The 14,104-nt window shown below is 41.8% G+C and overlaps 1 protein-coding gene across 1 annotated transcript in view; it reads left to right on the forward strand.

Annotated features, from left to right (window-relative positions):
• RCOR1 (REST corepressor 1) overlaps nucleotides 1–11,379 on the forward strand; it is an 84,157-nt gene extending 72,778 nt beyond the window's left edge. Inside the window, exons 8-12 of the mRNA XM_035327246.1 lie at nucleotides 1,836–2,030; nucleotides 3,007–3,084; nucleotides 3,796–3,853; nucleotides 4,393–4,622; nucleotides 6,944–11,379. Coding sequence (XP_035183137.1) covers nucleotides 1,836–2,030; nucleotides 3,007–3,084; nucleotides 3,796–3,853; nucleotides 4,393–4,622; nucleotides 6,944–6,985 — 603 coding nt within the window. The 3' untranslated portion in view covers nucleotides 6,986–11,379. The remainder of the gene's footprint in view (nucleotides 1–1,835; nucleotides 2,031–3,006; nucleotides 3,085–3,795; nucleotides 3,854–4,392; nucleotides 4,623–6,943) is intronic.
• Nucleotides 11,380–14,104: the final 2,725 nt, after the last annotated feature.

The following is a 14,104-nucleotide window of genomic DNA, read 5'->3' on the forward strand; positions in this document are numbered from 1 at the left end:
TGTGCAATATCACTGGGGCTTAGAAACATTTGGAGCTGTCAAAAACCATTCTGCTGGAGATCTGGATTCTTGTCCACAGCACAGAAGAGCTTCACATTCTTTGAACTGTGTAAAACAATCATTTGAAACTTGCTTCCATTTTTACTTATGCTTGAGGCTTTGGGGATATTTGCACTGCAGGTACTGCCTGTTGGTCACCCTGCAGCTTGAACTTGTTGCGAGGCATTACTGCATGATCCTGTGAAAGTCTGTATGCAGATGAAATATGAATAGATCTGAAACATCTAACCATGCTGAATAATTTACCTGGCTCAGTCATCAAAGTGCTTGCTTCTGAAGCAGAGTGCAGAGCTTACCTCACTTGTTTGTAGCTCAGCCAGCCCAGTTTCTCCTGCTCCTCATTCTCTACTGAAAAAAATAAAATCTGTTATCTGTCCTGCAAAAAACAGCAGTTATTCCTTGCTCCTGGGCTTGCCTTCAGCATTGTGTCTCATGGAGTTCTTTGTCCTGGAAGAGGCAAGAAAAAAGTTGAGAAGAGCCAATTGTCCACTTTACTGCTCCAGTGCGGCTCTGGCCATTGAGCCTGTGGAGAGGGTGCAAGCTTTTATCTGCCGGCAGCTGCACTGGGCTTCTCCAGTTTCTGGGAGGCAGAGCCAAGTGCTTACATGGAGCTTTGTGCAACTTCATGTGGGTTTTAATGCTTGCTAATGAGCAAATGCCGCAGACTGGGCAGAAACTGCATGTAGCTGCAAATTAGGAGGGGAACAATAGTGCGAAGTGAAGCCAATGTTTTAAAGCTGGCAGTGATCAAGTAGAGGACTTCAGAGTGCAGCCTCCCCTCCCTCCTTTCTCTCCCCAACCACTTATTCTGTTCTGTGTTCTGGGCAATATTCCAGCCATGGGATAATAAATCTTGGGTATGTGTTGCTTATTGAAGGTAACTTCTGGAAGAGGTGGTTTTGGTATTAGAGAATCAAATGTGCTCTTGAAAGGGCCTGTGGTACAGCATCATAGCTAGCATACCTGTTAGCGATGTGTGCCTAATTCTTTGCTTTAGACAGACGGCATAAAAATTAGTGGTGTGTGAAATATTCCCTTTTCCAAAAGTGATTCAAATTTTGTGGTCAAACTGCATCAGTTTAATGGAACAGTTATATATATCAGTGCTATGCAGGAAAACTTAGCTTCCAAGAAACTGTATAATGATCGAAGAGTTGCTTTGTAGTCACCTTGCTCCTTCATCCTTAGCCTTTGAATAAGTTTGGTTTATCCCTTTTTGTCTGACGTGCAGAAAAACAAATCTCTGTAAACTCTTCTAGCTGTGTTCTTCTGTCTCCAAACTCCACTTTTTCTTCTGGTGCTCAGTTAAACTGATTTGTTGAGACCTGATGTTGAAAGCAGGAAGAGAGGTTTTGGAGTGTTGGCAAATAACCATATTTAACTGACTGAAAATTAGGCATCTGTTCCCAAAACAAGAATGGGCAAAGGAGGCAACAAGTATGTCCTGGGAATGTTGAAAGCTGCCTAGGAGAAAAGACAGATTTGTATAAAAGCGTGTGCATGACATGCTGCTTTAAAGCACAAAAAATTATTCCTGATTGCAAGCCAGTTCTTTTCATTCTCCAAGCTTAGAGGATGACTGAAAATAAACAACTAAAACACCTGGCTATAATCTGAGAGCATAAATCCTGGTTTGAAAAATGACTGAGGAATCTAGAATCGGATTTTGTGATCACTTTAGGGCTCTTGAAAACAGCCTCCACAGCTTGTCTTAAAGTTTCTCTGGTCACTTAAAACATTGCATTGTGTTTTGTAAAATGGCTGCTATTTCTCAGGTGCCACCTGCTGAAACCATTCCTCAGGTGAAGAAGGAGAAGCACAGTACACAGGCCAAGAACAGAGCAAAGAGGAAACCTCCCAAAGGAATGTTCCTCTCTCAAGAAGATGTGGAGGCTGTTTCTGCCAATGCGACAGCTGCTACCACTGTACTCAGACAACTGGATATGGAATTAGTCTCAATCAAGCGACAGGTATGGATGAGAGAATAACTGTTCTTTTTGGTGGCAGTCTGTCACGTCTGCAAAATTCCCAGGAACTTGTAGCTAGATGGTGATGATGCACATCATTATGTGGCTTAATTGACAAGCTGCTAGCCTTGTGCTATAAATTAATGCAGCCCTGTGCTTTCTTCTTTTATGCTTTAGTTCTGTGGGCAGCATGCTTTGTACCTAAAGTGAAGCAAGGGAAGGAAAATCCACAGCACTGACCTGAAGGAAGTTTTGTTGGCTCTGAGTTTCTTGCAGTTCAGAGTTCCTTGTATTTTAACTATTAATTTCCGTCAGGTACCACTGGATTCAGGAGTTTCTGATTTCAATCTGCAATTTCCTTCACCTTTTCCTATGGTACTTATGGAACAGCCAGGCATTTTTTTCTTCTTTCCTATAAAGGCATCTTACAAACTTTTTGTACCTTTTGTTTCTCTGATGGGTCTCCCTTTTAAGTGGTTATAGATAAATGTTACAGACAAATGTTTTTCAAATATCTATTAGTAAAGACAGGTTTGCTACATGACTCTGTTTCCTAGATGAGAACATTTTCAGTATTTTTTAAAGCAGAGATCTGGCTCAAGCTCTTTATTAAACTTAATAGAATTGGTATTTTGGCCTGAAGCCTTCTTGGCACTGTGGGAGAAGCAGAGCTCTCTAGCAGCCTTTGATTCATTACTCGCTGTGAACAGGGCTTTCGTTTTATACTGGGCTTTCTACAGACCTGGAAGTTGGAGCAGTTCTTGCTCCAAATAAGTTGCAGATAGGATAGAATAAAGGGGGCCTCCCAATGTGCCAGTTGCTCCTACGTTCCTTTATTCCAATACAATAAAATTTTTTGTAAAAGAAAAATGCTGAGGAGAAGTGGGATGCTGAACTTGTACGTTTTCTACTAGGGCTGCTGGAAGAAGGTTTGTCAAAGGTCTCTATCCTTGTTAAAGGGATGACACTTTCTTTTCAGATTCAGAATATTAAACAGACAAACAGTGCTCTCAAAGAAAAACTTGAAGGTGGGATAGAACAATACAGACTTCCAGAGGTAGGATCGTTTTCTGACCCTTGTTTGTTGTGGGGATAAAAGCTAATCTGTATTCACATACCATGGCTATTGATCTTCCCAGTAGACTAGGGCTGATGCTGTATTAGTTGTCAGTATGAATCAAGACTATTACCATGTTCACTGTTGTTGCATAATGGGGATGGGAGGCAAGAATAAAGTTTTTTGTTTTTTTTTTAAAGGCAGCTTAACATGTGAAAATGGTTTCTAGCAGAAGCACTGGTATCCCAGATATACCATGTTTTTCAGCGTTGTGTCCATATGCCCCTGTGAGAGGTGGTTGTTCTAGATACTGAGAAACGTGGAGAGATGTTAATGGCCTGTCCTTCTCTTGGCACTCGGTGCTTCTGTTGTTGTTCTTCCAGCTCTGGCACCTCATGCTGGAAATAATTTGACCAGATTACAGAAGGTGTCTGTGATAAAGACAAGTAGGTGCTTCTGAAGAGTTTGTGGCCCTTGGTTATCTGCTCAGACCATTCCCTCTCTTTCTGTATTGCCCAGGCTCTGTGTGTGTCACAGTTAACTGAATGGGTGCCACACGCAGTTCTTTTTGAAAACATCTTGCTACTAAAACGAATGATAGCATGACTAACAGTTAATTACTCGTGGTTTTGTGAGCTTTCTTTGAACTTGGGTACAAGTGAAAGCTGTTGCATATGTTAATGGTAGTTACCAAATTTTTTTGACCTCTAGGTTGTTCAGAAATTTAATGCACGCTGGACCACAGATGAGCAGCTTCTTGCTGTGCAAGGTATGGCACTACAAGTCTGTTTGTACTTCAGGAGGTTATGATCAAAACTCTATTACATTTCAGAGCTGTGTTTCACTTCAGTGACTAATGAAGGGTTTTGATGTTGCTGTTTACTAATGCTTAAAGAACAGATCTGAACAAGGAAACAATTCTCAAACCCTCCCGCAGCAATGTAAATTGTACCATATGAGTACTTGCACATGATCTCTTCTTGTCCAAGCTTTCTGAAAGTGAAACTCCACTGGGGAGACTGCTTTGCTATTTGCTTGTCCAACTTCTCAAGCAATACAGGCATATTTACACAGGTCTTCTAGATTTCGTTCTGCTCATGTTTGCTACACCTGCATTTCCTTTTCTTCTCTAGGGCTAGTCTTAATTTTATCTCATGGAGAATTTAGATTTTTTCATGCTGGTTTAATCAGAGAAGGGCTTGAAACCTGGACAGAAGTTCAGCTTTGGATCCTCATGCTGTGACTTGAGCCTAATTTGTGGTCTTTGTGGAAATAACACTTTACTTTTGTTTTTCTTGTTGCTTTTAGCAATCAGGAAATATGGCCGAGACTTTCAGGCAATCTCTGATGTGATTGGAAACAAATCTGTGGTGCAAGTGAAAAACTTTTTTGTAAATTACCGACGTCGTTTCAACATAGATGAAGTTCTACAGGAGTGGGAGGCAGAGCACGGCAAAGAGGAGACAAATGGAACCAATAGCCAGAAGCCTGTAAAATCCCCCGATAATTCCACTAAAATGTCCGAAGAGGAAGATGAGGTAAATCACACTTAAGTCATGTGAAGTTCCCAATCTGAGCTCAGTTCATATATATAATATTATATATTTCACATATATATATATATTAAATATTTCATATTTAATATATAATATATATATTTAAAAGTGTGTATGTGTGCACGTGTATCTTCAGTCAGTCAGTTTTTACTTCTAAACTAAATAAAATATATCTGAGCATATTTCACTGTGTCTGGATATTCCAGTCCCAGTATTGTTTTGGGGAATTCTAGACATCTATAAAAGTGGAAAGAGAACACTTAATTTTACAACCCTCTGATGATATTGGTATCTCAGCAGCACGTGGACGATTTAATGATTACTGCTGAAACCTGATAGGTATTTATATCATTTGGATGTTTTCCCTGCACTCAGTTCTCTGAGCTGTTCAAGGTTTGGCTTTGTGAGACCTTACAGTCTTCCGAGGCAAAGCTCTTTCTTTCATTTTCATCATGGAGTGGTTTCACTTGAGGGAAGGGAAGAAAGCTATAAACAAGGGAAGTGTGTGATACTATTTGCTCTGGAATTACCTAGAGGCAAAATTTCCTTGAATTTACAGCAGTTTCTGTGAAGACACATTCTCTAGAAACAATCTTTTTCTTGCTCTCCTTGATAGAAGCTCACCAAGATAACACTTCTTCAAAGGCAGCATGTGCTTAAAGTTAACCAAGAGACTACAGAGTATTGAAATATGAAAGTTCGTTATAAAAATGTGTTATTAACACTTTCTTTCAAAAGAAAAACCCCACTAGAGGTTTGTATGTAGAAATGTCAGATACAGGGCTCCTTTGTGGCTAATTTTACATGACAGCTTAACACAAAAGCTGCATCTTCTCAAATGCAAATGCAGTTAACAGTGTAAGGTGAATTTTGGTCTGTTGTGCATGGACTAAAGACTTCTCCATGTGCTGCATGTTTTTCTAAGTTGCCTTGCTTATGGTTGGTTCACTTGTACGTTGCCTGTTGTTCAGACGTTCAAAGAGCAGAACTTGATTGCTTCACAAATCCCAGTAATGTGTTCTCTGAAGCTACTTATACTTGGGGACTAGGTCCAAAGGTATGACAGATGAACAAAACCGAACTCAAAAAGCTTGCATTCTTAGGTTGTGAGTGAAATTGTCGTATTCCTATGGAGCTGGGAGGTGGGGCAAAGAAGTAGTTGTACTCTTGTACACAGCTGTCTGAAAAAAAGGCGGCTGGTGTCACTGCCTTTTCCTGTGACCAGCACAAGTGCAGAACTTTTCTTCTCTGAGCCCTCAGAGATTGTTTGGTTTTAAATGCAACCTTAACCTCAAATAACAGCAAGGCCTGGTGAAACAACTGGTGGAATAGGAGTCCTGGTCCCCAGACTAGTGAGGGAAAGTGCCCGGGCTGGGGCCAAGCACTAAGGGGTGAGGACAGAGCTTGTCTGCACCAGGCTGATGCTGGGGGGAGCCAGGCAGTGAGTTGCCAGCCGTGACACGCTGCCTATGCCTTACGCTAGCACCACGTGGCTTTTGGTTCTTGATGCAGGACAGTAGGAACTGATGTGTCATGGCTGGGAGGAAGAAGGTGCTGGCAGCATGGTGGGGATTTCAGCTACCCCAGCCTGCACCTTTTTACAATGATGCAAGAGGAATGGGCACAAGGTTGTCCCACAATGGAGATCTGATGTCTAGCAAGTTCTCTGAGTAACTCAGACATAAATATTGCCTCTGAGTGTCTTTGAATGTGGAGCTCCTGTCTTCAGAGGTACCATAAGGATGGTGCTGCAAGGAGCTGGGTAATGGGGGTATGGGTGTTTCTAGGGGCAAAGAGAAATGGGACCTGGATTATCATGTAAGTGATCTCTCTGGGCTAGGAGGGATGTTCCTGGTTCCTACTGAGCAGTTTGGTACAGCTGCAGCCTGCTCTTGAAAGCAGTCCCTCAGGTGCTCTCTCCTGTGGCTTGCCTTTTCTGCCTGGCCAGCAGCTTAACAAAAGCCTCATTAGCCCTTTGACTTCTCTGGGCTTTCCCATTCAGTGTGTTTTCATGGCAAGTCCCCCTGTCATCACCTCCTCCCCAGACCTTTGAAGCACTTAGGTGAGATTGATGATTATAAAGCAGCCTCAACTCTGGTCTTAATTCTTGTTCTACCAACAAAATCTGGTGTGGCTCAGAATAAGGGAAGCTACTGTGATTCTCCCCATAAGCCAGGGTTTGGCTGTCTTGTTACTTTCAGTAACTTGAATCTGGGGTAAAGTTTGGAGATGCAAGAAAGCCTGTGTGTATTCATTTTTTAAAACTAAATGTTTTCTTTTTTTCCCCTCCCTCTTCCTTCCAGGCTACTTCTGTTCTTGATGTCAGATATGCATCTGCTTCGTGAGAAGGTGCTGTAGCCTAGAACAATTTGTGTTGACTACTGTGTTATCCAGGATATCAGGTATTAGCAAACCTCAGACAGCCATCTGCATCATATCTGTGGACAAGCAGCTATTACCAAAAAAAGGCAAACGCTTCCAGTCCTGTGCTACATCTGCCTTAATCTCCCCTCATTCCTCCATACTGCCTCCACTTTCTTTCAAAAGCACCCAGGTAGCTCAGCTCTCCATTTCATCAACGTCCTGCTTAAGCATGAGGATTTCTAGAACCAGTAACACCTGTCTGTAATTTTGACCAACCTGCAAAACCAGGAGCTCCTGAGCAGGCCCCACAGTAACTCTACATGTTAGGAGTTCTTATAATACTTGGTCCGTAGGGTATGAGTACGTACTGCTGCATGGCCTTGTGGTCTCCGCTTCCTGTGTATTCTTAAGATGACACTATTGTTAGTGAGCTTTCTATAAAGGAGAGGCCTGCGCACATGCCAGTGGTGTCAGGTTTGTTCTGAAATGACAGGGCATGTTAACATGCGATCTTGAACAACGCAAAGCGATAGGAAATTCTATTGCTAAGGTTTGGTCAGTCCAAGGTTGTAAATGTAACTCATTACACTTCTGGTTTGTGCAATTCTTTCCACTGTATTTGTGTGTTCTTGCTTCATAGAAAGCTCCCTAATTGAGCATTTTTATTCCTTTATATTTTAATGGCTTTTATTTAGTGCAAAAGGGAATACGTAACCTGAAACTGTTTGATATGCTATTTAACCCCTGGCATTCAGCATTTGCATTGTAACTTGTTAAATGAGTGCTACACAACTTTCTTTTTCCTGATCCTCTGTGGGATTAAGTCAAAGCAACTTTCTCTGGTGCCTCTCCTTTTTGGAATATGTGCCTTTTTACATTTGGCTACCATAGGTCACTTTCTGTCCCAGTGTCTCATTCCTCTTCAGAGCGCTGTTAGCCAAAGACATCAAACTACTTCTCCCAGTGGAAATCTGGGCAAGGGTTGGAGCATGAAATTCAACCTTAAAGTAGTTTTTGGTCTCTTGGAAGTTCAATGGAGAAGAACCGGGTTAATTTCATTGGCCATTTAAACCCCTCTGAAGCACACATTGCTTTCATGTTCTGAACCAAAATATGCAATTTAAAATCTAAGAGGTGCTTTTCCAAATACTTGGTGCATGCAGCTTTCAGATCCCCAGCCCTCTGCTCAGATCTGTTCTGTGGCCTGTCCAGCTGGCTTGAACTGGAGCTGTTCTTGGAAGTCCTGCGTTAGGACTTTGCACCTTGAACAGGGTGGTTGACTGCTGAGCAGACAGTATTTAGAGAAGCTAGAAGCAGCAGTATTACTCTTCTCCTGATGGGAAGCTGCAAGATAACACTAGTCACAAAGCATTTAAAAATGGTTAATTTAATGATGTGGTAAGAAACCAATGGGTGTCTTTGCAGATGGAAAAAGGACCTTTTTTGCACCTCTTCCTCGACAGAGGATTCGAGCCAGGGTGGCACACAGCAGCGTGAAGCACCAGCCTCTTTTAACACAACCTGATATGAGCTAGCCCGCGTCCTGACCCGCAGCTGAGGTGCTGCATCGGGGGCTGGCTCAGAACTTGGTGCTGATGTTTGAGCTGCTGGGCCGTGCTGTGGTGTATGCCATGGTGGCTCCGTCCTCTGACCCTAAACCAACTAGGTTAATGTCAGAGAGCTGTGACAGCACCTCCGTCTGTGTGGACACAACCCAAGAAAAGGCAGGGGAGCTTCCCTCAGTTACTGCCAAGGTTACATCTTCCTCGGACCTTGTGTGGGGAAGGTGATTCAGCATCAGAAATCAAGCTGTGACGCACAGGCGAAGGAGCAGATGAGCATTTCTTAGGGCAAGCTACAGTGTTCAGCCCAGAAGGGGCCTATTTCAGCCGCTCCTGCAGCTATTTCTGAGCAGCTTCATTCTGGTAGCTCCAGAGAGATCCTTTGAGGTGATGAGGGGATGGAAGGGAGCTATTCCCTGTCCTCCGTTGGAGACCTGTAGTCACTTACGGTGACCCAAGTTTGTGGCAGCATCTCTATAGCTGTCTGTGTGACATGGCAGCTCTGAGGGTGGACCTGCATGCGTTCCTTCAGCCCTGCACCAGTTGGAGTTGGGAGCCTCCTGTGGGAGAGGACACTAATCATTAGCCAGTGTGAATCGGGATTAAAGCTGGGCAAATAGCACTGCGAATTCAGCTGGTAGTTCTGGTGGAAAGAAATGCCGCTCATTAGAAATATTCCAGCATTAAACTTCTCGCTGGTAGGTCCACGCCAGTGGGAGAGGAGTGCGTAAACCTGAGTCCCAGCAGGTGAAATTCTTCACGTAGGGCTTCTGCTGGCGAGTTAGTTACCTGTGAGGACTTCTCATCGGTTTTTGCCCTCAAATCTGTCCATCTTACGATCAGAAAAGTTGTGTTTTGGCTTCATCCCCAAGGGGTAGGGGGAAACATGTATAATTCATGATATTAGGAAGAAAAAAGTTGTTAAATTACTTCTCAGTTGACAGCTATCTTATTGTAGTCGATACATACAATATAATAGCACTGTATTTTAAACGTTTAGTTTTTTACATTCTCTTTAACTATGTTTTTAAATGCGATGAAATCATCTTAGCTTTTGAAAGTTTAAATGGTTTGGTCTTGTTTAGGTGAAGACCCTCTCTTTCTTTTATAAATGGATCAAGCATTAGATACATCAACTGGTTGCATTCTGATTAGAAGGGTCCACAAAGATAACTGCGTAAGATAGAATATTCACTTAAATTTTGTTTCTTAAACTATCAATGTGAATGTCATAATTATATATATTTTGTGGAAAATGGGAAATTATTTCTCCTAAGTATAAGTTATTGTGCAAAATATGGTATCGTTAAAGAAAATGATAGTTTAAGTTTTAGTTTTTAGAAATCTTAAAGATATAAAAGTGTATTGCATATGCATAAACAAATTTCATTTGTTCTATTTAATTTTTATGTAGTTGTGTAAAGTGCTAGGTAACTTCTTTTTTCGCTTATCCATTAAAACAACCTTGTTACTTGAATATTCGTGTTTAACTGGTTTGAAACAGTGATCAACTTTTGTAATATAATCTTATAACCAAGGGAAAAAAAATACATGCCTCAGTTGTGCTTAACAATATAGCAACAATGTACAATCAGATGCTTAAGACCATAGTAGCCATAACTGGTAGTGCAGCCACAATGGTTGTCTTGATATATTTAATACCAATGGGGATAACAAAATCGTAATATATTTTTACAAGTTTGCAACCAGGAAGACCCCATAAATATTCACTAGAACACTTTTTTAATAGTTACAGTAAGAGTAAAACTCTTAATCTCTTAAAGCAATGTCCTGACAAACATTTTTCTTTCCTGTACAAAGACATCTGAAACATTATGTATTAAAATATGCTCATTGTCACTTTAAATTTCAGTTATTATTATCTAAATCGCTAAAATGCTGTTGGTATTCTTGCACACCAAATATGAGCCAAACAGTGCATTACACTAACTTGATCACTGGGTTTGTGAACATAAATCCCCAAGTCAGTGAAGCGCAAAAATGTCCTAAGAGATTTTTTTTCTGATTACGCGTTTTTTCAGATCTGTATAAAATTATGCATACCCCATTCAATGATGAATGGCCTGATACTTACTCTTTAAAAAAATATAAATAAAATCATTTTATGAGCTCCAGCTTGTCTTCAGCAAGTCAAAATCTAGTGATCTTGTGCAATGCCCCTGAAGCAAATACTTTCTGCCACTCCCTGGATTAATGCAGCTTTTCCTGTTGATAGTAAAGCACAATTGCAGTGAAAGTTACAGTTCAGAAGATGGAAGGTCAGTATAGTCTATGCATGTTGTATAATAATGAGTGTTTACATTCATATTCTCCTAAAATAAAATTTATACTGGAGTGTATAGTATTCCATTATGTAGATTTTATCAATTTTGTTAACTGCTTATAGATTGCTTAAAAGAAGTTTTTTCAAGATTTTAAAAGATGTATAAGGTTAAGTTTGCAAATATAATGGAAATGCTGTATAGCTTTTGAAGTGATAAAATACTCGTTGGGATTTTAAAGAAAGTATGTTGTAATAATGCTGTTGTAAGTAATATTTTAAATGTCTTTTTTGCCTGTTTTCTATTATTCAGCACACTTACTGTGATGAATGTTCATAGCATTATAAAACTGCTTAGCCACTGAAAAGTAACATTTGGTTTTGAATTATTTTACTGTATGAGGAATTATAGTGGGGTAAATTCCTTTGTGAAATTCTACATAATTCATTTTTCTATGATTTCCAATGTTTGCTGACATCAAATAAAATTTTTTCAAGCCATTGATGTAATAAAATATGTAGTAAAACATTATTGATGTAAAATACTGCTCTGAAATGTGATTGATCACCTACCTCTCAAATTTTGGTCACGAGAGCCACCAGCGGGGGGCTTGCCCCTTCTGTATCGCACGGTGGGCACGGCGTTGTTGGAGCAGCGGCTGCCTGTTGCTGCAGAGCCCCAGCTTTGGGAAACTCTCTCAGACCTTCGTAGGGCCAGGGTGCCTAGAGCTCTCTGCTGCCCGAGGGCACGCGCTGGTCACGCCGGTGGCCCTGGAGAGACCTGTGCTGCTCCTTTTCTGCCCATACGGCATATTCCTTCCCCGGGCCGTGCTGACAGCGCTGCTGCAAGGCAGCTCCGGAGTTTGGGGAGTGCTGGAACCGGTCCTGGCTTGGCGCTTCCAGCCCAGAGCCAGAGCCTGGCCCGTAGGGTATGGCTGGAGACGACCTGCCTGCCCGTCACTGCCGTAGTGAGCACAGACTGCTGTCTGCAGCGTACTGAGGGCTAGCCACCCGGCTATACAACTTAACAAATTGCCATCTTTGGCTGCAATGAAAGAAATGCGTTTAAAATACATGGCAAAAATGGAACTGTACCCTACAAGCCTAGCAGTGTGTGGATGTCGCTACCCCGTGTGCTCCAAATGGCAGGAAACTTTGCACTGGGGTTGAAGCTTGGGATTTTCCGAGGTAACATTTGCTGTCTTCCCATGCTGGATGCAACAAAGCACTGCGTGCAGAAGCACAGACAGGACACTATAGGGCAGTTAAAGGAAACTGCTTTGTGTTGTCCTGTTGCATTCAAGGTAGGTTGCCAGCAGTGCTCTATGAGCTTTTTGGGTATTGGTATGTGGTAAATGGTTTGCTTGCATGCGTTAAATCAGCAGAACTAATACAGCAAGTTACTGTGGTGCTTTCCAGTGCTAGTAATGTATGGAGGGCAGCAATTAGTCATGCCCTCATATACTGAAAAACTGTGAGGGCAGGGAAGCATAGAGAGTGTTTTTTGGGGGTGTTTTACTGCAAAAAATCTTTGTAATTTTCCTGGTGGTAGAGACTGCAGTACCAGGAGAGTAAGGGAGTAATCGAGTAATCAGCTTCTTTAGCAGAGCTGTTGGGCTTGGATCTTTTGCCCTTAATCTCCAAAACCAGCCCTCTCTTCCTGCCGCCACATTCTCCCCCCCAGGCCCCAAGCAAAAGCAAGTGAAGCAAAAGAACTTTTTAAGTGTAAGGAGGGAAGAAGCTTGAGGCTCCTGTGCCCAAACGTGTACCTGAGGAGTCTCCTGAAGAGTCTGGGAAGCAAAGGTTAAGCAATGGTGGTGCTCCCATTTTTGAGAGCGTAGGTGCAACATTTCTTCCTAGTGATGGGATGTATTTGTAAATGGAGAGGCAGTGTTGAGTTAATGATGAATGGAATTAAAACTGCTGGTTTTAGTACTGCTGGTAGCCCGTTTCCTATACAAATAAGTATCTAAGCTTCCACTGTTGAAGTCTTAAGGCGTCAGCACTTCATCAGTTAGGTTTAGACTTGAGGGTCTAAATTTAATTGAGGTAGACCCCAAATGAGAAGGGCAATATAGGTATATGGGCAAACCTCAGTTTTCAAAGCACATGCGCGTGTCCTCCAGGCCATTCCCATCTCTGCAAGCTGTGAGTGTGAGCAGCACCAAGAGCTTTCTCCCATAGCACCAGGGCTGCCACACAAGGTATATATAAGCTGGAGAGGCTGAACTTGAAGAGTGCACTGATGGTGCTGTTGTGTGCTGAGATCTTGATCTAATGCCCGAATGCCAGCTTTTGGAAATAAAACAGTATAAGCATGGTTTTCATTCCATACGCTAACTTCAAGTGTGTAAGATTGAGCATGATGTTAGAGAGAAAACTGGGTGCCAAACGTCATCTCCTGCTCTGGCTCATCTACCAAATTCTTTGAGCCAGAAAGAAATGCAACTTCTGGTCTTCCTTTTAATAAATAGTAAACAATGTGTACTTTAAAAAAAAAAAAGAACCAACAAAGGTGTGCTGACAGAGGTAAGAGAATCCTTTGCTGAAAAGGGGAGGGAATTGCTATAAAATATTAAGGGAAGTAGTATCTGAAGTCACTGAGAAGGGAAAGTCTTGAGGACAGTAATGTGCAGGAGGTCTGAACTTTCATCAAAAATGGAGAAATTACCCAGAATTTTCCCCTACTCAAACAGAGAAAATTTGCTTGGAAGTTTGCATAACACAGCCTAAAATATGGCAACAGAGAGCAAGGACTGGAAAGATTGCTCAACCAAGAAGTTTACACTGTGAAGATCAGGCAATGGCAGTAAGAAGACAACTGACAAATGTCATGCTGACTGGTGTTTGTTTTCTGCTGGTGATGACTGAGGGAGAGGCAGTGATCTACTTGAATTTCAGTTGGACGATTTGCTGTAGTTTTCTCTAAGGCAGTCTGGAAGAGGAGGTGTGAGATAATGGAAATGAAACACACACATGGGAACTGGGGGAAACTTCTGTGCATCTGCACGCTTTTGGGGAGCAGATATAATGTGTCTGAAACCTAGCATGTGCAGACCTGAATAAGCTTTTAGAACGGAGGCTGATACTGTACAACTGATAAGAGTGTGCTGATATCTAAAAGAAAAAGATGAATAGAAGATCCAGGCAGCTGCAGACTTCCCGATATTACCTTGTGTGTGCAAGGTTTAGAATATCTCCTGGTTGAAAGGAGACTAAGGAGGATTAATAAAATAGAAGAGTGTACACAGTGGGTT

The sequence above is a fragment of the Oxyura jamaicensis genome, chromosome 5, assembly GCF_011077185.1.
Source record: "Oxyura jamaicensis isolate SHBP4307 breed ruddy duck chromosome 5, BPBGC_Ojam_1.0, whole genome shotgun sequence".
NCBI classification, from domain to species: Eukaryota; Metazoa; Chordata; class Aves; order Anseriformes; family Anatidae; genus Oxyura; species Oxyura jamaicensis.